At 40.9% G+C, this 25330-nt stretch overlaps 5 protein-coding genes across 12 annotated transcripts in view; 4 read left to right on the top strand and 1 right to left on the bottom strand.

The window, feature by feature from the left end:
- The window catches only part of fndc5b (fibronectin type III domain containing 5b), a 49207-nt gene that overhangs the window by 19912 nt on the left and 3965 nt on the right, over positions 1–25330 (top strand). The gene's annotated exons all lie outside the window — the stretch shown is intronic.
- ldlrap1a (low density lipoprotein receptor adaptor protein 1a) overlaps positions 5346–25330 on the bottom strand; it is a 29060-nt gene continuing 9075 nt past the window's right edge. Inside the window, exons 7-9 of the mRNA XM_055055910.1 lie at positions 25145–25272; positions 24931–24965; positions 5346–6152 (exon numbers count right to left, since the gene is read on the bottom strand). Coding sequence (XP_054911885.1) covers positions 6005–6152; positions 24931–24965; positions 25145–25272 — 311 coding nt within the window. The 3' untranslated portion in view covers positions 5346–6004. The remainder of the gene's footprint in view (positions 6153–24930; positions 24966–25144; positions 25273–25330) is intronic.
- LOC129376308 (uncharacterized) lies at positions 9304–16364 on the top strand. Of its 7 annotated transcripts, none has more exons than XR_008607737.1 (2): positions 9304–13194; positions 16107–16364. XR_008607737.1 is itself a non-coding variant. In XM_055055899.1 (2 exons), the coding sequence occupies exons 1-2, from the start codon at positions 11727–11729 to the stop codon at positions 16142–16144; spliced, it is 1506 nt and encodes a 501-aa protein (XP_054911874.1). In that variant the 5' UTR covers positions 11703–11726; the 3' UTR covers positions 16145–16364. The 7 variants fall into 7 exon arrangements, 3 of the variants coding, with proteins under 3 accessions (XP_054911874.1, XP_054911873.1, XP_054911875.1); XR_008607735.1 differs by lacking the exon at positions 16107–16364 and having other exon boundaries at positions 9304–12914; positions 13081–15847; XR_008607736.1 differs by lacking the exon at positions 16107–16364 and adding an exon at positions 13370–15847.
- LOC129376309 (uncharacterized) lies at positions 16615–20719 on the top strand. 2 transcript variants are annotated; one of them, XM_055055901.1, is made up of 2 exons: positions 16615–20324; positions 20498–20719. In XM_055055901.1, exons 1-2 carry the CDS (start codon positions 17600–17602, stop codon positions 20641–20643), a joined length of 2871 nt encoding a protein of 956 aa, XP_054911876.1. In that variant the 5' UTR covers positions 16615–17599; the 3' UTR covers positions 20644–20719. The 2 variants fall into 2 exon arrangements, with proteins under 2 accessions (XP_054911876.1, XP_054911877.1); XM_055055902.1 differs by lacking the exon at positions 20498–20719 and having other exon boundaries at positions 16615–20044; positions 20211–20430.
- On the top strand, positions 20769–23414 carry LOC129376314 (uncharacterized). The gene is made up of 2 exons (XM_055055908.1): positions 20769–22704; positions 23234–23414. Exon 1 carries the CDS (start codon positions 21045–21047, stop codon positions 22065–22067), a length of 1023 nt encoding a protein of 340 aa, XP_054911883.1. The 5' UTR covers positions 20769–21044; the 3' UTR covers positions 22068–22704; positions 23234–23414.

Raw genomic sequence — 25330 nt, 5'->3', positions numbered from 1 at the left:
GTGAGCGTGCAGATTGCCTACATTTCCCACAATCCAAATGGACACTAGCAAGTTTGACGGGCCTAGTGGGTGCCTAGCCTCAATTCCTAGCCTTCACACATCTCTTAGTGTGGCACAAAGTGGTAGTCTGGCCGATGCTTGTCCTCGCGGCTACCAATCTGACCAACCCTCAACCTGGTCAGATTGGTGTCGCATACAAAACGGTGTGATGTGAACAGCATTTCCTGCAATTTGCTGTGCAGCTACGAGTACACGCACGGGGTTATAAAGTTGTACCTTTCTGGTACTTGGGCGCTCTCAAAGTGATGTACGCTCAGTGTGCGAGAGCCTTTCAGTCCCCTAATAACACCCCCAAAAAACTTAGTAACCCCAGATCCTTTAAATCAAACTTACGTTTACATTATTTTATTTACCAACTGAGGCCTACAAGATGGCTGAACCCCTCCTCCCCCCAGGTATGCCGACACTGTAGACGACAGAATAAGCAAATGTCAAGAACTCTGGATAATCCCATCAAGGCCCGACATAGTTTAGCAAAGACTGAGGCCTTTTACTTACAGCATAAATTTGTACTTTCAGTTCAAGCAAATAACCAAGAAGCATGGATTTATAGCAGAATAACAGAGTCTGTGTTTTATGTACAATCACGTCTGTGTTGACATTTTGATGTTCATGGGATAAAACCTGTTCATGAGGGCTAGCATGACTCTGCTATCGTTCACACACACACACATATATATATATATATTATTTCTATAAAAATATAAATGTCTAATTATGTATTGACACAAAAGAAATAAAATATTTTCAATGCACCGTCGATGTTGGTCCTTTTGTTTACTAGGAAAAATAAGCATTTTTGCCCTTGACTTTAACTTAGAAGTTGTTCTGTGACTTTCACTCATTTGCCGAAAAGTAAAAGATTTTATATTTCTCCTAAAACCATAAGCACTGCACATCAAAGCAACACACAAGCTAAAATATTTACATAAGCTACTTTGCTACATGATACCCAATCAAACAAATAATTGGTTTTGAAGCGCCAACCTTGGCCTTCGGCAGAGTCTCTTTCAGATGTGCATAATTATATTTTGCTAAATGGGAGAAGGTGCAGGACGACACCTGAAATCTAACAGAGAAATCTTTTTTTTTAGTTTTTTAATGGTCATTTACATCTTTGCAGTATTCATATGGCGCATTAAGGGTGCGGAGGAATACCTGAGGTGAACTCTTGTAGGTGTCACAGGGGATGCAAACTGACTTTGCAGTATTAACCAAACTGGGTTTCTTATGACACATAATCAGGCAGTCTGAGCCTCACAGGGTTTCCCCCAGAAGACCTGCTAAGCCTGATGGTTGGAGCGCTAGGCTCCTACCATCAAGAGCCCAACACGTCTTTGTCTTAAAAAAAGTACATGGAGGTGCATGAGCAAGCATCATAATTTGGAAATAACAGCATGTGAAGCATGTGTTTAACTGTTAAGATGAATAAATATATTCTTAATAACTATAACTAACCATATATATTCTCCCTGTGCATTCGTGGGTTCTCTCCAGGTACTCCCTCTTCATCTCAAAATCCCAAAACATGACTGGTTAAGAAAAATGTAGGTTTAGAAAGTAGATGGATGGAAGGAAGCTATTTATTTAGCATTTTCTGGTTTCAGGCCAAACTTTTAGGCCATTTCATTTTTTTCAGTGGATGCAATAAATGTGTTTATTGCCAAGCTGCATCATGTGCATCAATTTGCAAGGAAGGGTGGAATCTCTAAGTCACTCCAGCAGTGACCCAATATATCAGATTGCCTCAAGAGTTTGGCAGTAACAGCTGTTGTCTGTCTGAATGCTAATGAAGGCTGAGGGTGGCCAAAGTTGGCCTCCAGCATACGGGCTGTGACAAGGTTATATTGCAATGAATGTTGGCCGGGCCTGGAAACCCAAGGCTGGTTTATGAGGCTGCATCTGCAGGCACCATGTGTCAATATGACAATCCCCAACAACACACACCTGCTCCCCGATACACACACACACACACACACACACATAATTACACCCAGACTTCCAGCCATTTCAGGGCATCTTGTGGAACCAAACACATAAATTAGGCCGGAGCTCCAGAGAGCCGACAACAGCAGGTGTTCAGACACGCAGGCCAAGCTAATGGCGCCGTGTCAGGCGAGAGGCTGATGTTGGATTTCTGAAGAATGAAGTTCGGGTGACGGCGGACAATGACTGTGACGATGTCAGAGAAGGTTGATGGAGCCTAATGATGCCAACGCCTTTGTTACAGTGCCTGTCTGATGTGATGTGGGTGTCAAAAATAATGTTGATAACATGTATATACCTAGAAAAGAGGATGAGCAGAGCACACATACATCTGTCTCGATGAAATAAATGGGCAGTGGTTACAGATGAATCTTTGCCATCAAGTTTATTTTTGTTGCTTTCGACTTTAAAAGCAGGAGTTATGAAATCCACAGTGGATTTCATAACTAGCGTTGGGTTTTCTCTCCATTTTCAGCCTGCTTAAGACGAGAGCATAACAGAAGCCGGCCTTTCAGAGATCTTTTGTCTCAAAACTTAACTTGGCACACAATGACATCCTGAAGAGCATGCCCTATGGCTCCACACGTGTTCAAGATAACACGGCTCTGAACTGACAAAAACAACAATAATAAGAAAGAAGAAGAAGAAATACTGAGTGTTGAACTGGTGCACAGAGGACCAAGGGATACACGCAGCTCATATGGCTGCTGCTGCTGCTCCACATTTTGGAGAGATAAACTTTGCTGCTGCCGCCTGGAGGCTTGAATTTAACAAGCAGACATAAAAGTGACATCAAACTGGTAACGCGATTCCTCCCAAACCAAGAGCCTTGCTTATTCCTTTCATCTTACTGAATATCGTGCATCCGTTTCTTTCCCGCGTTTGAGGACATGAAGACATGCTCGTCTGGACGTTATTGGGTTTATGTTCTTTGTGTTCTTGTTTGCTCCGGGAGAAGATGCACTTTCAGTTTTTTTCTGAAAAGTACCTCCGTAGCAGAGAGAATAATTGCATAAAAATTCAAAAACCTCATTGTCTTTACGAAGGCTGTGCAAAACCTTTAAAAAGTATGAATGCAACTGATCTGTTTTTCTCCTGCTCTAATGTAACGTTTCCCCTGCTTAGATAATTCATACGTCCTGTAACTTACACTCATATGTTGTTTTTTTATCCTGTGCACATTTTATCTTGTTCCTGTATGTTTCTTAATTTAAATAAAGTCACAAAATGTGAAATAGAGGAGATATTTAGTTACTTTCCCAGTATTTGAGCTTCCTGCCTCGTCTCATTAGGGGGTTTTTCAGGCCCCACCAGGAATGGCATCTGCACCTTTCTCCGTGGAGACAATAGATATTTCCTGTCTGTTTCTGCCTGTGCAGACTTTCATCAAACTTACAGAGAGTTGGAGCTCCCTTTGAGGAAAGACTGTTAAATAATGCAGGTGGTTAAGTAAGCTTGTCGGGACGAATTGTAAAAAAGGCCCTGGTTCAGTGAGCCACAGCCTGTTATGGGGGGGAGACCGCGTGACTTTCAGCCCTCCAGAGAGCTGCTCGCACACGCAGGGCGAATACAGAACGTGGCATGGAACGTGTGGGAGCGTGTGTGCTGCGTGGAACCCAATGAAGCCGGGTGCTGGTGTCTGGTGTGTGCTTCCCGCTGGTTTGTGGATCCAGCCACCACATCCTCAGCAGGTCACGGAATGATCTCTGAGAGCCAGTAAAGTTGTGCTTGTAGTGCAGCACAGATCATCCGACTCGGAGGAGGACGGCCTCGGGACGCATAAGTCAGTCTGGAGGCGACAAGTGCAATTGACTGAAGATGTCCCGAACACTGAATTAACACTTTTCTGTTCTCCAAAGTTCCATTCATTATGAAGCCCAGGACTGCCCTCTGCTGGCTGTGCAAGAGGCATTGAAAGTTAAAACAAAACAAAAAAAGTCAATAAAGTAGAAATGATCTCCAGAATGTACAGTGACTATTTCCAGTAACTGTACATTCAGTTTCTTAGCCCTGCTTACTTCCATCTTAATGGAAGTACATTTAGCTCTCTACTCATTCCTTTCAAGACGAGCCAATGACAGAAGTTGAAGGCTTACATTCTTCTGCTGTGCCTCTTCATTCAGAGGACGAGGGAAAAGGCTTCACCCCCCGAATGACCCTCTAAGGACAAATCCTCTTGGCACAGAATTCCTCCTCAGCGCCTACCGCGTTGTCCTCTTTCTAGAGACGTGAGGCCCAGCTGTGGAGGGAGCCGGGTTCAGTTCTACACTTACCCGATAGCATGGGGAGGTCCCAGAAAGTGAGTGGTCTTCTTCACTTTCTAGAGGCTCTTTATGGTTCCTGAGTTTGGGAGGAATGGTCTGCACAAACTGAGGATGTGGTGGAAGATCCTCCTCATCTTAATCAACTTCCTTGTTTGCATAGCTCATGGTATTGAAACCAGAGACCAAATGTCTGGACTAAGCGTGGATGTTGTGGAAGGCCATCCTCATTATCAGTATCAGTATCAGTATTGTCCCAGTTCAAAATCAAGGCGGCGGATGCTGTCAACAAGACGCCAAGTGATGCACACAGAATGTCTTCCAGACTGTTAGTGTTTGGCGCCATCTAGTGGTGAGTGAAAGAGGTTCCTAAAATCAGAAGTGCTGAAAGCAGTTTTGCTGTATGAATCTGGGCTGAGTGATTTACTTTCCAGCATGTTGGTTGACTCACGCAGTCTGCAGCTGGAGAGCGTCAGTTTATTCTCATTACCAGCTGCTAATGCTGAAAACAGCGTTTGAGTCAAATGTTAAAAAGGTTTCCAAAAGAGCAAACTGTTTCTGAAAATGTAAACGCCAACTTCCTAACTGAGCTTTCTCGGCAGCTTTATATGTTGGATAAATGACCAAATTTTAACAGCGATTAAAATGTGACGAATTGAAATTCTCAGGTTTATTGCTTTGCGTTCACAATTTGTTTAATTGTGATCAGAAGCAGATAACTGTACAACTGTGATCCTGTACAAAGCTGGTTGATTGAGTAAGCAGTTTTCAGTTTATATGTTGTCATGACAATCATAAAAGGGCAGTACAGCTGTGAAAGAGTTCAATATATCATCTCTATAATCACAATTTTTAACTCGGAATTGTTTCCAAAAATGTAAATGAAACAAAATGTATTTCTTCCTCTAAGGATGAGCCCCATCAGTTGATTCTCGTCGTTGTAGAGACCCCGATGTCATTTCCAATTAGAAACAAAACTTCTTGGGTAAATGCAAATAATTTTAAAATGTATGTTAAGTCAAAAAATGTGAGTAAGCATTGAATTAATACATTTTATTCCTGTACAAAGCTGGTTGATTAAAAAAAAACCATTTATTAAGACAGTCATTCAACATGAATTTTCATTGCATCAGTGAGAAATAGAGGCATACTACAATATGCAAAGGACATAAATAAATAGAACAAAATTTCTGATTATACACAGAAGACTATGCGTTGGCGAAGGAAGGCCGAAACTACACAATAAATCCATGAAGGAAATGAATGACAACGGAAAACAGTAATTATCTTGCTGACGTCAAGGTTTGTCGTCTGATTTTCAGGTTAAACTGAAAATCATTTAAAAAACATTTAACAAAATCTCTGTAACTATTCAATGTAACCAAAGCACATACATGTTACTTCGGCGGCCAGGAATACTGATTAGGTGAACAAATGCTGCGTCATATGCCGATTGTGCCGAAAGACTCCACTCCATGTGGCTTGCAGCGTTAACAGCAGAACAGACGCAGTGTTAGTATTGCTTTGGTGCACAGATGCAGCAGGCTGAGCACAAGGACGGAAGAACTGCGCATGGGGAAAGTGCATAAGCGAGGACCACGCTGGTTCCCTCGTGCTCTCACTGTTGCCTCTTGGTAAATCTTACGTCATGTTAAAGGAAGGAAAGCCTCTGCTCCACCTCCTCTGCTGTGCTGAGATCAGATATCAGAAACCAAAGGAATCATCCTTGTGTGCGCTGAAACAGTGGTGTTTCCGTCAGTGCTGCCCCACTCAGGTTCGGTGAGCCAGTCTTGGGGCATCAGCCCAATGTCCAAGACCTGGGGGTTAGTACGCGATGCTGCCAGTCTGAGTCAATGTAGGAAGAAACAAGAGAGATATGAAAATAAGTGAAAACGTCTTTAAACCTCATAAGTGTCTGAGGTTGGGCTAAAACAATACATAGAGCTACACCAGTCAATCGGCCAGATTTTAGAGTTGGACAAATGTCCGTAGATTCACTGGAGAGCATGTTAAATACACCGTGTTCCAAATGATTGTGCAAGTGATATTATTATGATGGTCAGTATAATTTTCAACTCATGAACTATTACAGTATAAATCAAGTTTTACTGAACAAACATCCCCATGAGAACAGTATTGTTTTCAAAAATAAAAAATCTCAAAATGAACTGTTCCAAATTGTTATGCACAGCAGATTTTCTACACATCTTATGGATTACAAAGAACTGCAAACTGTCATTTTTTGATTGTGCAGCATTAAGTGGTCACATGTACTAGAATCAAAAGCTATTTCAATCAAAAGCATCTTAACAGACAGAGTTACATGTTAACATAGATCCTTCTTTGGTATCACCTGCACAATTCTTGCATCCATTGAACTTGTGAGTTTGTGGAAAGTTTCAGCTTGAATTTCTTTGCAGGATGTCAGAAAACCTTCCCAGAGCTGCTGCTTTGATATGAACTGCATCCCAGACTCAGATCTTCTGCTTGAGGAAACTCCAGAGGTTCTCAATAGGGTCAGAGGTCAGAGGAGGATGGTGCCCACACCATTAGTTTCTCCCTTTTTATCCCCATAGCATCAATGACACAGTGGTATTCCTAGCAGCTTTATTGTCATGCATGAAGATGATTTTGCTACTGAAGGTGCGGCTTTTCTTTTTGAACCATGAAAGAAAGTGATCAATCAGAAAGTCCATGTACTGTGTGAGGTCATTTTCACATTTTCATTGACTCTCAAGTTAAATATCTAATGTTTTCATATCTTGTCATATCATCTGATGATTTTCATCAGCAGAGAGATTCTTTCTCTTTCCCATATTGCTTGAAACTTGTGGCCTGCTTAATAATGTGGAACATCCTTCATAAGTAGATTTCCTTTAATTGAGCTCACCAGACAAACTAATCAACCAGCTCTCTGAAATGAATTACAGTGATTCAAAGAGCCCTGACACACAATACCATCTTTAAATTAAATAGCACAACAAAACAAAAAAAGATCCTTATGACACTTTAATCCAATTTGCATAATAATTTGGAACACAGTGTATAGATAAGCGCTGGATAAGTATTTTCTGTTTTATTCAAAACTGCTATCAATATCAAAGGACATTTGACATTGTCCTTTGATAATATCAAAGGACATATTTTTCTGTTTTGTGTTTTAGTTTTGAGAACAAAAAAAATTGAAGTCAGCTGGTTCCACTGGTGCATCACTCAGACTAAAGTCTTATCACTCTGTGTCACATAAAGACAGCAGAAAAAGTGTCTTTTTGAAATATTTCATTTGGACCTAATCAAAGGCTCCAATTGTGTGTGTGTGTGTGTGCATGGTTGTTTGTCTTGTCTGTTTCTGTCTTGCCCTGTGACAGACTGGCGACCTGTCCAGGGTGACCCCGCCTCTCGCCCGGAACGTAGCTGGAGATAGGCACCAGCACCTCCCGACCCCATTAGGGATAAAGGTGAACAGAAAATGGATGGAATTATAAAGTTTTAATATACTTGACTGTTTTGTAAATTCTGATATAATTTGGCTGTATAGAGGGCAATATAAGACATATCATTGACACATGGCGGGTGTCAACAAGGCTAAAATTAGCACTTCAGCATTAGCTTCTACAAATTACTATTCTGATGTAGTGCTTTATTGTTAGCTTATGATTAGCGCTTTAGCGTCAGGACAACTAACTTAGTTATCACTGCCCACCGCAAGCAGTAATGATTGTTGTTAGTTACAGTTTGCCCTTTTCGCCACTAGGGGGCCCATGCAAACAAACATTCAGCTTATGGAAAACAACTAACAAGAAGATGCTGAGACTGTTATCTACAAGTTACATACTAACTGCACACACTCTACCACCACAAGACATACCTTATGGTGAAGATAATGTCAGAATATCTAGATTAGTTTACGAAAGACAAAACAACTTGTGAAGTCAAATTGGAAAAAAAAAAAAAAAAAAAAATGCGCTCATTGTGTTCCACACGGACTTAAATGAGGGACGGACAACGCGGAAAAGAAAGCGGAAAGCGGAAAAGAAAGCCAGACAAAGAAGTCGGGAGTTTGTGGACTCTTTCAATCAAAGATCCTGGTCGAGTTGCAGATCTGGATGAACTTGTAGACGAGCAGAGAGACAGCCGGTAAGACTCGAGCTTTATTGTTGATGAGATCGGACTGCAAAGCTACTCACGATCTCCTGTCGGACTTCCAGCTTTACCTGCTCATTAACACCATCAACTACAACACGCCTGAAGTAGTATTGATTGATTGATTTTATGAATGAACTGATTGTTGTATTTTGAATAATGAATTTAGATGTTAAGCTTAGCTATTTATTAATTTAGCATTATATTAGAAATGACATCTTAAAGTTATTTATATTCATGAACTTAATATTTATGACTAATATTGAAAAGTGATGGTTGTATATTTAAATAAATGTAAATATGTTATTGAAAAGATGAATTTGAAATGTATTTTAAAGTTAAGGAACTTAAGTTTAGTTACTTGTTCATTTAACTTTAGTTATTTTGGGGGTTTGATTCACAGTGGGTTGCTTAGTATTGTTTATATGGTTTGTTTTCTTTGTAGTTTGATTGAAATTAATTTGTGTAAATTTACAAACAATTAAGTAATTATTTATCTTTGTTTTTCTTTTGGGTTTGTCCAAAGGTTTTTACCTGCTCTGGACCAAATGTGGAATATTCTGACATGCACTAAATAAATGAAGGATAAAAATGAAGAAAACTGCTTGGTCCTTTGAGTAAAATCCTGTTTTTAAAAAGTCTGCATCCATTCATCCATCCCTTCTCAAGTGGGGAAGCTGCACAAATCAAAAAAGAACTTGACAGTAAAAACCGGCTGCAACTGCTGATGGAAAAAGAACTGTTTCAAAAGATGGCGGATTCAGCTGATGGAAAGTCTGTTGTACAGGCAAAGATGGAAAGAACGACTGCAAAAAGGTTGTTGACTCGACTGATCAACAACATAACTCGGACGCATGAGGACATGACTGAAGAGGAACTAAAGGACAGTTTCCACAAGCTCAACATAGAGGCTGGAAAAGTAATGACGGCAAATGATGATCTCGAAGCAAGTCTCATCGCAGAATTGGAATCCAACTTTGGTGAAGATGATGGAATCACACTGACTGAACAGCAGAAATCTGACCTGGAAAAGACTGCAAATGAGTGTGAAGAAAAAGTAAGAGAAGTCAAAGGCTTAATCCAGGAGACCCTGTGGAGAACCTTTGGAAAGACTGAACTGTTAGTTGCACTTCAAGTAGCGGAATTAGAATGTGAACATGCTGCCACTATCAAACCAGGAGTGGAGAAGGAAGCATATGACTTCACCCTTAACCACCTGAGGGAACTCTTAAAGGCTGCAAAAGAAGCTCATTGTCACTGGAAAAGATGGATCCCTCATGGAGCACGAGATGAAATCCAAGATCGTCTGAGAGAATTGGAACTTAGTGTCCCCAAGCTGGTTTCCAGGACAGCAGAGTTCATTCATGCAAAGCTAAAAGATGAAGAAAAGAAAGATCAAATTGTAACTTCCCAAAATTATTCTTTACCAACCATCAAGCTGAAACCAACTTCTCTCCCAAAGTTTTTTGGAAACAAACGTGACTTTTATAGATGGAGAAAAGACTGGGAAGCACTTCAAAAACAAGGAGAACCAACTGGTTCAAAAGAAGTGAAGAAAGTGCAGCTGCTGGACAGTCTGGATGAGAAAATCACGAGAGACCTTCGCTTAACCTCCTATAGCACTCCAGAAGACATTTTTCAAGTCCTTGAAAACCGCTATGGAAATCAGACCTCTATTGCAATTGAAATTGTGGAAGAGCTACAGAGAATTCCTGCAGTTAGAGGTCACCAGCCAAGAAGAATCGTGGAGTTGATCCAAGCTGTTGAAAAAGCTCTTAAGGATTTAAGTGATCTTGGAAATACTGGAGCTATTAAGAACCCTCTGGTTACAAAGTCAATTGAAACTAAGCTCCCTGAAGTTTTGAAGAAGGAATGGCTCGTTTATGCAGCTGATAAAAGGAATGCTGTGACACCAGAGAATCGATTTGATCACCTGCTTGCATTTCTGAAAGATCAAGAAAATATTTATGAGCAACTAGAGCAACTGAGAGAGGAAGAGTCAAGTAGACGAGAGACCCGAATGGAGCAAAGACATGCTAGAACCAAGTCAGTCAAAGCAGTTGATGACTTTGCAAACTGTGTTGTCTGTGGTGACGGAAAACACAGGAAAAGACTTTACTTTTGTAAACAGTTCAGAGCATTAACATTAACTGAGAAAAAAGCTGCTGTTAATAAAATTGGTGCATGTAGAAAGTGTTTGGAAATACATGATGACAAATCATACTGCAAACCTGGATTCTTGTGCAAGAATCAAAGCTGCAGGAATGGAGATGATCCACATCACTATTATCTATGCCCAAGTTTTGAAGCTAAGAAAAGCAACACAGCCCAGAGGAGGAACCGATTCGGCAGAGAAGAAGACAAAAGCAGCAGAAAGTATACAGAGGAGCAAGAAGAATTTCTTAAGAAATTGTCACCTGAGTTGGCTAAAGACTGTAGAGATGTATTTTCAAACACTGCATCTAGAACTTTCAATACAACTCAAAATCAGTTAAATCTCCTGATGGACAGTGGAGTGCAGGAACTGCCAGTGTTAATGATGCTCCTTGAAGTAACTGCAAATGCTGGTCAAAAAATTGGCACATTAATTGATCTTGCATCAGATACAAATTACATAACACACAAGGCTGCAAGCAGATTAAATCTTAAGAGTGAAGAGATCACGCTCATTGTCTATGGAGTTGGGGGGATGAAAGTTTGTGTGGAGACAAAACGTTATCTTTTGAAGATTCGTGTGAAGACCTCCAAAGGCACCCTTAAACCTTACCAGCTTGTTTGCTATGGACTTGACAGTATTGCAGACATTCATAAGCATGTTAAAGCAAAGCAGCTGCAAAGATTTTTTCCAGATGTACCACTGGATGAACTTGAAAGACCTAGAGAAATAAGCTTACTTATAAGCCATAGGGAAGGTCAGTTAACACCACAAAGGATTAGAGTTGTGGGGAACCTTGTACTGTGGGATGGTCCCTTAGGAAAAGTGGTTGGAGGAACTCATCCAGAATTGTTTGAGGAACTTGCCATGACTGCTTATTCCACCAAAACCCACTTTGCAAGGTCAATGAGGACAGCTGCTGCCAAATATGAAGAATTAATTAATGAAATCCCACAGAATTCACCATTAAATCACCAGGTCTCTATCCAGCTGAAAGCATCAAGCACTGCAACTTCAAGCCGAGATTTCCTGGAGTGGTGGAGATGGGACAGTATTGGCGCAGCTTGTGAGCCTAAGTGTGGAGGTTGTCGGTGTGGAAACTGTCAGCCGGAGGAAAGTCGATGACGCTCGCTGAAGAAAGGGAGCTAGAGGTAGTGAAGGAAGGCCTCACCTACAATGAAGGAGATAGCCACACTAACGAACCTCACTGGCATGCTAGGTACCCATGGTTGGAGGATCCAGCATCCCTTCCAAACAACAGAAACGCAGTTGAAGCTACATTTTTTAGAACAGAGAAGCAACTGGCTAAAGAACCTGACTGGAAAACTGCCTACACTGAACAAGTGCATGACATGCTTCAGCGTGAAGCTGCAATTAAGTTGTCTGAGGAAGTAATCAACAAATGGAATGGCCCAGTGTGGTATGTAAGCCACTTAATTGCTCCAAATCCACACTCGGTGACAACTCCTGTAAGACTTGTGTGGAATAGCAGTCAGAAATTTAAAGGGATAAGTATGAATGACCTGCTGAGAAAAGGCCCAGATGTCCTGAACCAGATCCGTGCTGTCCTATTAAGGTTCCGAGAGGGAGCTTATGCTGCATTAGGAGATATAAAGAAAATGTATAATTCTGTTTGGCTGGAAGAAAGAGAAGTTCACCTGCACAGGTTTATTTGGCGTGACTCTGAGGATGAAAAGGTTGGAGACTATGCAATTACAAGAGTGAACATTGGAGATAAACCTGCAGGATGCATTGCACAGTTGGCGATGCGAGAAACTGCAAGTTTACCCTCATTTATTCACCTTGTAGAGGAGCGACAAGTCCTTCAAAATAACAGCTATGTTGACGACATTCTAGTGTCCCACAATGATCCCGACAGACTAAAGCAAATCACAGAAAATGTGGAGCGCATTCTCAAAGCTGGAGGTTTCAAACTAAAACCCTGGGTGTTTTCTGGGCAAAGTGGGAGGAAAAATTGTAGCAACAAGCAGGATGAGGAGAAAGTAAAGACCATGATTTTACCAAACCAAATGCGGGATGAGGACAATAAAGCACTCGGTCTGGGGTACATTGTCGAGGAGGACAAACTCCATGTCATGGTCAGCATAAATTTTTCAAAGAGGAAAAGAAAGATGCGACTTGGACAAGACCTCCAGCAAGACCAAATCAGAAGTCAAACTCCAAACCCTCTGACAAGGCGAGAGCTCCTCAGTCAGGTGTCTGGTCTGTATGATCCAATTGGCCTGGTGACTCCTGCGAAACAAAAGGGAGCAATCCTAGTACGGAAAGCTTTCCAAGAGGCAAAGAATGTGAGTAAACAAGTAAAAGATACCTGGGATTTGGCACTCTCCAGTGATCTTAGAGAAGAAGCTATTAAGCTTTTTGAAGAGTACTCTCAGCTCAGTGAGATCCAGTTTGTCAGATCATTAACTCCTTTTCAAAACTGTAATAACTCTTTAGCTATTACATTTTCAGATGGAAGCGAATGTTCTTATGGAGCAGTGTTGTACCTGAGGTGGGGATCAACTCAAGACCCAATCATTAGGCTGGTGGAATCCAAGGCTAAGCTGACTCCATTGGAACAAAGAGGTGAGGCTGTTAAAGCAGAGATATGTGGAGCAGTGTTTGCATCACGCTTAAAGAAGTACTTTGAGATGCATTGCCAAATTAAAATTGAAAAGTGGTATCATCTCATTGATAGTCAAACAGTTCTCGGAGCAATTCAGAGAGAAAGCTATGGGTTCCAATCATTCTTTGCTAACAGGATTGGAGAGATCCAGAGCAACACAAGAATCCAAGATTGGTGGTGGATTCCTGGGGATCAAAATATTGCTGACATCATTACTCGAGGAGCCAGCCCTCAAGATCTTGATCTTAACTCTAAGTGGCAACAAGGCCCAGCATTTTTAAAATCTCCAGTTGAAATTTGGCCTATTAAATCACCTAGGCAAATTGCCATCAATGCAAAAGAAAGTATCACAAAGCTGCAAAAGAAAGCATTCATTGCTGTAACCACAAGAACCAGTGTAAAGGAATCAGGGTTCAAACAAGAATCACTTGAAAATCGAACAGAGGTCTTGGCAAAGAAGCAGCGGCCATCGATATCCATACAGAACCTGGTAGATGTTAGCCGCTTTAGCAGTTTAACACTATTGGTCAAGACAATTGTTTGGGTTTGGAGAGCAGCAAAGAGATTTATAGGGAAAAATCAAGCTGTGAATAAACCAAAGTGGGAGGCAGTCTGCTCTGCAGGGGTAGTCTCTGTGAGAGAAAGAGAAGATGCTCTCAGGGATATTTTCCTTACTGCTCAGATGGGTGCCAACTTTCCTAACACAACCATGGATAGGTTGGTGATTTATCAAGACAAAGAATCTGGGTTATTAGTATGTGGTGGCAGAATACAGATCTTTAGAGAAGATAGAGTTGCAGTTCCCATCATACCCCATGATGCTTGGGTGTCAACACTGTTGGGCAGAGAAGCTCACAATGCTGCACATGATGGAATTGCTGGAACCCTATTGAGGATGAGGAAAAAAGCCTGGGTTGTAAAAGGACGAAGGATAGCCCAAAAGATTGTTGATAGCTGTATGGTCTGTAGGAAAGCTCGAGCTTTGAAGTGCCAGCAGTTGATGGGTGATTTGCCACCTGAGAGAACTGAGCCTGCTCCTCCTTTCAAGTTCACTTCAGTTGATCTCTTCGGACCTTATCATGTCAGAGATGACGTCAAAAAAAGGGTGACAATTAAGGTCTGGGGTGTTGTCTTTTGCTGTATGGCCAGTAGAGCTATTCACACCGAATTGGCAAGCTCTCTTTCCACTGAAAGTTTCTTGATGGCTTATCAGAGATTTACTGCAATCCGAGGTCACCCACAAAAGATCTGGTCTGATGCAGGCACCAATTTTGTTGGAGCAAAACCAGTTTTAGAGGAGCTCTATAGATACCTGGGCACCCAAAATATATCAGGTTTGGAAGAAACTGCAGCAAAGAATGGGACTGAGTGGGTGTGGAAAATCCTTCCTGCAGACTCACCTCACAGAAACGGAGCTGCTGAAGCTGCTGTTGGCATTGTGAAAAGAACTTTCCAGAGTCTTGGTCAAGAATTCTCACTAACTTTTAGTGAGTTTCACACAGCTCTTTATAATGCTGCCAATCTAGCAAATGAGCGCCCCATTGATGCCAGACTACAGAGTCGAGAGGGTTGTATTCAGTATGTCACACCTAACAGCCTTTTGCTCGGCCGAGCATCCCAGACAGGTGATGTAAAAATGTTTGACTTTTCCAGCTATTCATTCAAACGACTTGGCGCTATGCAAAATGAGGTTACTAAATTCTGGAAAAGTTGGAGGCAGCTGGCTGGTCCTAATCTTTTTGTGAGGAGCAAATGGCACACTTCCCAAAGAAATGTTGCTGTTGGCGACATTGTCTGGTTGTGTGACCAAAATGCACTTAGAGGACAGTTTATACTGGGCAAAGTTGTAAGTGCTAATCCCGACAACAAGGGTGTTGTGAGGGACGTAAATGTCCAGGTTGTCCCAAGTTATTGCACTCCTATAACAAAACATGTCAAGCAAAGATCAGCTCATCCACCAAAGAAAGATAAAATGAAAACCACCATTCTTCACAGGGATGTTAGGAGGCTCATCGTCTTAATACCTGTAGAAGAACAAACACAAAGTCAAGCCAAAGAGGATTAAAAAACCCAGAAAGTGACAGTGGATCTGCGATCTTCCCAGTGATTCCTGGAAAGATCGAGTGGGAGGTGTGAAGTCAAATTGGAAAAAAAAAAAAAAAAAAAATGCGCTCATTGTGTTCCACACGGACTTAAATGAGGGACGGACAACGCGGAAAAGAAAGCGGAAAGCGGAAAAGAAAGCCAGACAAAGAAGTCGGGAGTTTGTGGACTCTTTCAATCAAAGATCCTGGTCGAGTTGCAGATCTGGATGAACTTGTAGACGAGCAGAGAGACAGCCGGTAAGACTCGAGCTTTATTGTTGATGAGATCGGACTGCAAAGCTACTCACGATCTCCTGTCGGACTTCCAGCTTTACCTGCTCATTAACACCATCAACTACAACACGCCTGAAGTAGTATTGATTGATTGATTTTATGAATGAACTGATTGTTGTATTTTGAATAATGAATTTAGATGTTAAGCTTAGCTATTTATTAATTTAGCATTATATTAGAAATGACATCTTAAAGGTATTTATATTCATGAACTTAATATTTATGACTAATATTGAAAAGTGATGGTTGTATATTTAAATAAATGTAAATATGTTTGAAAAGATGAATTTGAAATGTATTTTAAAGTTAAGGAACTTAAGTTTAGTTACTTGTTCATTTAACTTTAGTTATTTTGGGGGTTTGATTCACAGTGGGTTGCTTAGTATTGTTTATATGGTTTGTTTTCTTTGTAGTTTGATTGAAATTAATTTGTGTAAATTTACAAACAATTAAGTAATTATTTATCTTTGTTTTTCTTTTGGGTTTGTCCAAAGGTTTTTACCTGCTCTGGACCAAATGTGGAATATTCTGACATGCACTAAATAAATGAAGGATAAAAATGAAGAAAACTGCTTGGTCCTTTGAGTAAAATCCTGTTTTTAAAAAGTCTGCATCCATTCATCCATCCCTTCTCAAGTGGGGAAGCTGCACAAATCAAAAAAGAACTTGACAGTAAAAACCGGCTGCAACTGCTGATGGAAAAAGAACTGTTTCAAAAGATGGCGGATTCAGCTGATGGAAAGTCTGTTGTACAGGCAAAGATGGAAAGAACGACTGCAAAAAGGTTGTTGACTCGACTGATCAACAACATAACTCGGACGCATGAGGACATGACTGAAGAGGAACTAAAGGACAGTTTCCACAAGCTCAACATAGAGGCTGGAAAAGTAATGACGGCAAATGATGATCTCGAAGCAAGTCTCATCGCAGAATTGGAATCCAACTTTGGTGAAGATGATGAATCACACTGACTGAACAGCAGAAATTTGACCTGGAAAAGACTGCAAATGAGTGTGAAGAAAAAGTAAGAGAAGTCAAAGGCTTAATCCAGGAGACCCTGTGGAGAACCTTTGGAAAGACTGAACTGTTAGTTGCACTTCAAGTAGCGGAATTAGAATGTGAACATGCTGCCACTATCAAACCAGGAGTGGAGAAGGAAGCATATGACTTCACCCTTAACCACCTGAGGGAACTCTTAAAGGCTGCAAAAGAAGCTCATTGTCACTGGAAAAGATGGATCCCTCATGGAGCACGAGATGAAATCCAAGATCGTCTGAGAGAATTGGAACTTAGTGTCCCCAAGCTGGTTTCCAGGACAGCAGAGTTCATTCATGCAAAGCTAAAAGATGAAGAAAAGAAAGATCAAATTGTAACTTCCCAAAATTATTCTTTACCAACCATCAAGCTGAAACCAACTTCTCTCCCAAAGTTTTTTGGAAACAAACGTGACTTTTATAGATGGAGAAAAGACTGGGAAGCACTTCAAAAACAAGGAGAACCAACTGGTTCAAAAGAAGTGAAGAAAGTGCAGCTGCTGGACAGTCTGGATGAGAAAATCACGAGAGACCTTCGCTTAACCTCCTATAGCACTCCAGAAGACATTTTTCAAGTCCTTGAAAACCGCTATGGAAATCAGACCTCTATTGCAATTGAAATTGTGGAAGAGCTACAGAGAATTCCTGCAGTTAGAGGTCACCAGCCAAGAAGAATCGTGGAGTTGATCCAAGCTGTTGAAAAAGCTCTTAAGGATTTAAGTGATCTTGGAAATACTGGAGCTATTAAGAACCCTCTGGTTACAAAGTCAATTGAAACTAAGCTCCCTGAAGTTTTGAAGAAGGAATGGCTCGTTTATGCAGCTGATAAAAGGAATGCTGTGACACCAGAGAATCGATTTGATCACCTGCTTGCATTTCTGAAAGATCAAGAAAATATTTATGAGCAACTAGAGCAACTGAGAGAGGAAGAGTCAAGTAGACGAGAGACCCGAATGGAGCAAAGACATGCTAGAACCAAGTCAGTCAAAGCAGTTGATGACTTTGCAAACTGTGTTGTCTGTGGTGACGGAAAACACAGGAAAAGACTTTACTTTTGTAAACAGTTCAGAGCATTAACATTAACTGAGAAAAAAGCTGCTGTTAATAAAATTGGTGCATGTAGAAAGTGTTTGGAAATACATGATGACAAATCATACTGCAAACCTGGATTCTTGTGCAAGAATCAAAGCTGCAGGAATGGAGATGATCCACATCACTATTATCTATGCCCAAGTTTTGAAGCTAAGAAAAGCAACACAGCCCAGAGGAGGAACCGATTCGGCAGAGAAGAAGACAAAAGCAGCAGAAAGTATACAGAGGAGCAAGAAGAATTTCTTAAGAAATTGTCACCTGAGTTGGCTAAAGACTGTAGAGATGTATTTTCAAACACTGCATCTAGAACTTTCAATACAACTCAAAATCAGTTAAATCTCCTGATGGACAGTGGAGTGCAGGAACTGCCAGTGTTAATGATGCTCCTTGAAGTAACTGCAAATGCTGGTCAAAAAATTGGCACATTAATTGATCTTGCATCAGATACAAATTACATAACACACAAGGCTGCAAGCAGATTAAATCTTAAGAGTGAAGAGATCACGCTCATTGTCTATGGAGTTGGGGGGATGAAAGTTTGTGTGGAGACAAAACGTTATCTTTTGAAGATTCGTGTGAAGACCTCCAAAGGCACCCTTAAACCTTACCAGCTTGTTTGCTATGGACTTGACAGTATTGCAGACATTCATAAGCATGTTAAAGCAAAGCAGCTGCAAAGATTTTTTCCAGATGTACCACTGGATGAACTTGAAAGACCTAGAGAAATAAGCTTACTTATAAGCCATAGGGAAGGTCAGTTAACACCACAAAGGATTAGAGTTGTGGGGAACCTTGTACTGTGGGATGGTCCCTTAGGAAAAGTGGTTGGAGGAACTCATCCAGAATTGTTTGAGGAACTTGCCATGACTGCTTATTCCACCAAAACCCACTTTGCAAGGTCAATGAGGACAGCTGCTGCCAAATATGAAGAATTAATTAATGAAATCCCACAGAATTCACCATTAAATCACCAGGTCTCTAACCAGCTAAAAGCATCAAGCACTGCAACTTCAAGCCGAGATTTCCTGGAGTGGTGGAGATGGGACAGTATTGGCGCAGCTTGTGAGCCTAAGTGTGGAGGTTGTCGGTGTGGAAACTGTCAGCCGGGAGGAAAGTCGATGACGCTCGCTGAAGAAAGGGAGCTAGAGGTAGTGAAGGAAGGCCTCACCTACAATGAAGGAGATAGCCACACTAACGAACCTCACTGGCATGCTAGGTACCCATGGTTGGAGGATCCAGCATCCCTTCCAAACAACAGAAACGCAGTTGAAGCTACATTTTTTAGAACAGAGAAGCAACTGGCTAAAGAACCTGACTGGAAAACTGCCTACACTGAACAAGTGCATGACATGCTTCAGCGTGAAGCTGCAATTAAGTTGTCTGAGGAAGTAATCAACAAATGGAATGGCCCAGTGTGGTATGTAAGCCACTTAATTGCTCCAAATCCACACTCGGTGACAACTCCTGTAAGACTTGTGTGGAATAGCAGTCAGAAATTTAAAGGGATAAGTATGAATGACCTGCTGAGAAAAGGCCCAGATGTCCTGAACCAGATCCGTGCTGTCCTATTAAGGTTCCGAGAGGGAGCTTATGCTGCATTAGGAGATATAAAGAAAATGTATAATTCTGTTTGGCTGGAAGAAAGAGAAGTTCACCTGCACAGGTTTATTTGGCGTGACTCTGAGGATGAAAAGGTTGGAGACTATGCAATTACAAGAGTGAACATTGGAGATAAACCTGCAGGATGCATTGCACAGTTGGCGATGCGAGAAACTGCAAGTTTACCCTCATTTATTCACCTTGTAGAGGAGCGACAAGTCCTTCAAAATAACAGCTATGTTGACGACATTCTAGTGTCCCACAATGATCCCGACAGACTAAAGCAAATCACAGAAAATGTGGAGCGCATTCTCAAAGCTGGAGGTTTCAAACTAAAACCCTGGGTGTTTTCTGGGCAAAGTGGGAGGAAAAATTGTAGCAACAAGCAGGATGAGGAGAAAGTAAAGACCATGATTTTACCAAACCAAATGCGGGATGAGGACAATAAAGCACTCGGTCTGGGGTACATTGTCGAGGAGGACAAACTCCATGTCATGGTCAGCATAAATTTTTCAAAGAGGAAAAGAAAGATGCGACTTGGACAAGACCTCCAGCAAGACCAAATCAGAAGTCAAACTCCAAACCCTCTGACAAGGCGAGAGCTCCTCAGTCAGGTGTCTGGTCTGTATGATCCAATTGGCCTGGTGACTCCTGCGAAACAAAAGGGAGCAATCCTAGTACGGAAAGCTTTCCAAGAGGCAAAGAATGTGAGTAAACAAGTAAAAGATACCTGGGATTTGGCACTCTCCAGTGATCTTAGAGAAGAAGCTATTAAGCTTTTTGAAGAGTACTCTCAGCTCAGTGAGATCCAGTTTGTCAGATCATTAACTCCTTTTCAAAACTGTAATAACTCTTTAGCTATTACATTTTCAGATGGAAGCGAATGTTCTTATGGAGCAGTGTTGTACCTGAGGTGGGGATCAACTCAAGACCCAATCATTAGGCTGGTGGAATCCAAGGCTAAGCTGACTCCATTGGAACAAAGAGGTGAGGCTGTTAAAGCAGAGATATGTGGAGCAGTGTTTGCATCACGCTTAAAGAAGTACTTTGAGATGCATTGCCAAATTAAAATTGAAAAGTGGTATCATCTCATTGATAGTCAAAGTTCTCGGAGCAATTCAGAGAGAAAGCTATGGGTTCCAATCATTCTTTGCTAACAGGATTGGAGAGATCCAGAGCAACACAAGAATCCAAGATTGGTGGTGGATTCCTGGGGATCAAAATATTGCTGACATCATTACTCGAGGAGCCAGCCCTCAAGATCTTGATCTTAACTCTAAGTGGCAACAAGGCCCAGCATTTTTAAAATCTCCAGTTGAAATTTGGCCTATTAAATCACCTAGGCAAATTGCCATCAATGCAAAAGAAAGTATCACAAAGCTGCAAAAGAAGCATTCATTGCTGTAACCAACAAGAACCAGTGTAAAGGAATCAGGGTTCAAACAAGAATCACTTGAAAATCGAACAGAGGTCTTGGCAAAGAAGCAGCGGCCATCGATATCCATACAGAACCTGGTAGATGTTAGCCGCTTTAGCAGTTTAACACTATTGGTCAAGACAATTGTTTGGGTTTGGAGAGCAGCAAAGAGATTTATAGGGAAAAATCAAGCTGTGAATAAACCAAAGTGGGAGGCAGTCTGCTCTGCAGGGGTAGTCTCTGTGAGAGAAAGAGAAGATGCTCTCAGGGATATTTTCCTTACTGCTCAGATGGGTGCCAACTTTCCTAACACAACCATGGATAGGTTGGTGATTTATCAAGACAAAGAATCTGGGTTATTAGTATGTGGTGGCAGAATACAGATCTTTAGAGAAGATAGAGTTGCAGTTCCCATCATACCCCATGATGCTTGGGTGTCAACACTGTTGGGCAGAGAAGCTCACAATGCTGCACATGATGGAATTGCTGGAACCCTATTGAGGATGAGGAAAAAAGCCTGGGTTGTAAAAGGACGAAGGATAGCCCAAAAGATTGTTGATAGCTGTATGGTCTGTAGGAAAGCTCGAGCTTTGAAGTGCCAGCAGTTGATGGGTGATTTGCCACCTGAGAGAACTGAGCCTGCTCCTCCTTTCAAGTTCACTTCAGTTGATCTCTTCGGACCTTATCATGTCAGAGATGACGTCAAAAAAAGGGTGACAATTAAGGTCTGGGGTGTTGTCTTTTGCTGTATGGCCAGTAGAGCTATTCACACCGAATTGGCAAGCTCTCTTTCCACTGAAAGTTTCTTGATGGCTTATCAGAGATTTACTGCAATCCGAGGTCACCCACAAAAGATCTGGTCTGATGCAGGCACCAATTTTGTTGGAGCAAAACCAGTTTTAGAGGAGCTCTATAGATACCTGGGCACCCAAAATATATCAGGTTTGGAAGAAACTGCAGCAAAGAATGGGACTGAGTGGGTGTGGAAAATCCTTCCTGCAGACTCACCTCACAGAAACGGAGCTGCTGAAGCTGCTGTTGGCATTGTGAAAAGAACTTTCCAGAGTCTTGGTCAAGAATTCTCACTAACTTTTAGTGAGTTTCACACAGCTCTTTATAATGCTGCCAATCTAGCAAATGAGCGCCCCATTGATGCCAGACTACAGAGTCGAGAGGGTTGTATTCAGTATGTCACACCTAACAGCCTTTTGCTCGGCCGAGCATCCCAGACAGGTGATGTAAAAATGTTTGACTTTTCCAGCTATTCATTCAAACGACTTGGCGCTATGCAAAATGAGGTTACTAAATTCTGAAAAGTTGGAGGCAGCTGGCTGGTCCTAATCTTTTTGTGAGGAGCAAATGGCACACTTCCCAAAGAAATGTTGCTGTTGGCGACATTGTCTGGTTGTGTGACCAAAATGCACTTAGAGGACAGTTTATACTGGGCAAAGTTGTAAGTGCTAATCCCGACAACAAGGGTGTTGTGAGGGACGTAAATGTCCAGGTTGTCCCAAGTTATTGCACTCCTATAACAAAACATGTCAAGCAAAGATCAGCTCATCCACCAAAGAAAGATAAAATGAAAACCACCATTCTTCACAGGGATGTTAGGAGGCTCATCGTCTTAATACCTGTAGAAGAACAAACACAAAGTCAAGCCAAAGAGGATTAAAAAACCCAGAAAGTGACAGTGGATCTGCGATCTTCCCAGTGATTCCTGGAAAGATCGAGTGGGAGGTGTGAAGTCAAATTGGAAAAAAAAAAAAAAAAAAAAATGCGCTCATTGTGTTCCACACGGACTTAAATGAGGGACGGACAACGCGGAAAAGAAAGCGGAAAGCGGAAAAGAAAGCCAGACAAAGAAATCGGGAGTTTGTGGACCCTTTCAATCAAAGATCCTGGTCGAGTTGCAGATCTGGATGAACTTGTAGACGAGCAGAGAGACAGCCGGTAAGACTCGAGCTTTATTGTTGATGAGATCGGACTGCAAAGCTACTCACGATCTCCTGTCGGACTTCCAGCTTTACCTGCTCATTAACACCATCAACTACAACACGCCTGAAGTAGTATTGATTGATTGATTTTATGAATGAACTGATTGTTGTATTTTGAATAATGAATTTAGATGTTAAGCTTAGCTATTTATTAATTTAGCATTATATTAGAAATGACATCTTAAAGTTATTTATATTCATGAACTTAATATTTATGACTAATATTGAAAAGTGATGGTTGTATATTTAAATAAATGTAAATATGTTATTGAAAAGATGAATTTGAAATGTATTTTAAAGTTAAGGAACTTAAGTTTAGTTACTTGTTCATTTAACTTTAGTTATTTTGGGGGTTTGATTCACAGTGGGTTGCTTAGTATTGTTTATATGGTTTTTTCTTTGTAGTTTGATTGAAATTAATTTGTGTAAATTTACAAACAATTAAGTAATTATTTATCTTTGTTTTTCTTTTGGTTTGTCCAAAGGTTTTTACCTGCTCTGGACCAAATGTGGAATATTCTGACATGCACTAAATAAATGAAGGATAAAAATGAAGAAAACTGCTTGGTCCTTTGAGTAAAATCCTGTTTTTAAAAAGTCTGCATCCATTCATCCATCCCTTCTCAAGTGGGGAAGCTGCACAAATCAAAAAGAACTTGACACAACTTCTATTTAAAAATTAACACGTTTTATATTTTGGAACAAATGACCTCTAGAAATCCAACTTGTTTTCTACATCCTTTTTTTTTTCAAGATGAATACAGTCCTGAAGAATTCTAAGATCCAGAGTTCCAGAGTCCCAGAAATTATTGGAACTCTGGCTGACCATGTGACCAGTGTAAGTACCTATAGCAGCTGAGAAGTAGCTGCTGGATGCAAGAGAAACGGCTTGTTGCCAAAGAATGTGGAAGGTTTACTTGTATGACTTTGATGCTTGTTAGACATTCACTAATTGGACTCGAAATAAATCAGGTTGAGATAACCTGATTTACCTTAACCTGGATTTATTCCTGGTTTAATTTGGTTCTCCATGAAGTTCTCTCAAATGATAGCAGCTATTTCCAAGACAAAGTCTAAAGCTTTCAAAGACAAAATTGGTTAGAATGATGTCAATTGGTTATTTTTGGTGCACAAGGCCATTTGATGAATAGGCCGGGGAGGTGAGTCATATTTTTTCCAGGAACATTTTGTGATTTGCCATGAATGGGAGGATAGAGACGCTCAAATTGATGAGAAAATTAGGTCTCCTTTGTGTTTCCACATTATTTGTTCTGATTTGGGAGACCTGGATTGGCTGCAGACATCCATTTACTGTGCAGAATAATAAAGTTACAAATCATGGGAGACATTCAGGTCGCCTGAACCCTGGTGTAAAATTATTTCTCACTACTCCACTTCTGGAACAGGCACTCAAAACACAGGAGGTGTTGAACAATAAAGTTCCTGCTTCTTGAGTCGATTCACACAGTGACCGTGCGATATGCAGTTAGTGTTAAAACCACAAACTGCAGCAGGATTTTGTGTGGTATTACTAGGTGAGTTCTGATGGCAGAACTGTATGTTATTTAGGCGTATCATAGTGAAAGCACACCACACTTGTAAGATTTTTTATTTGAAAAGTTAATACTTTTTTTCATTCCACATTTATGAGATAATTTGTGTTGATATATCAAACAAAAGCCTCAATTTATGTCAAATATTTTGGTCCTAATGTGACACAATGTGATAAAGACTTAAAAGGGTCCGTCTTGTTTGAAGTATGTGGACAATTTACCCAGAGATGCAATAAAAAATTACAGATGCTACTGACACACATTACTGACCTATAAACAGTTTTATTGGCTTTGGTAGTGATTAAATGAAACAGAATCCGGTTAGGTTAGTGATTAAAACTACTCATGGTTGACTGTGACGCTTAACTTTACCTGGAAATGAACCATAGCTATCCAGAGCACAGCTGGAGACACAAACACACAGCAGATTGAGCAAAATAACCAGTTTTGTTCCCAATTTGTAGGGAAATCACAGATTTGGAGGCTGCAGTGCATAGAAATCACCAGTGGGTGGCACCGTAATGCCAAGCAAGATGAACAGAAACCCTGATTTGACAGGCTGAATTTGCAACAGGAATCAACACGGTTTAAATATGGATGAATAAAAATGCTCAAAGCTTATATCCCACCTGGAAAAGGCTTCATCCAAACTGTCTTCCATTTCCTGGAAGAAATTTAAAAAAGGATATTAACAATGAGCCACGAAAGATTATGCCCAGTTTGTTGTTTTTTACAGTTTCTATTGCAGGAATATAAGCAGAAACCTCACATTTTCTCAAGCTTAAAAACAGAAAATATTTGATAACTGTCTGTGAAACAGAAACAAGTCAGAGAATATCGTACCGAGGCAGGACTGTTGTTGGTCTCCGAGGGCCTGTGGTTATCCAGCTGATCGCCGCCTGTATTCCCACTACTCTCCACCAAAACCTTCACACCACCCTCCAAGTCCAAAAGGATTTCTGTGGCTGCATCTGAACGAAGGAAAAATAAGAGACTGTTTTCATGTATTCAAATGTTTTAACATCTGTT

The sequence above is a fragment of the Poeciliopsis prolifica genome, unplaced genomic scaffold, assembly GCF_027474105.1.
Source record: "Poeciliopsis prolifica strain line A6 unplaced genomic scaffold, Auburn_PproV2 SCAFFOLD043, whole genome shotgun sequence".
NCBI classification, from domain to species: Eukaryota; Metazoa; Chordata; class Actinopteri; order Cyprinodontiformes; family Poeciliidae; genus Poeciliopsis; species Poeciliopsis prolifica.
Note: the sequence above shows the minus strand (reverse complement) of the source record. Positions and strands in the feature narration are given on the sequence as shown.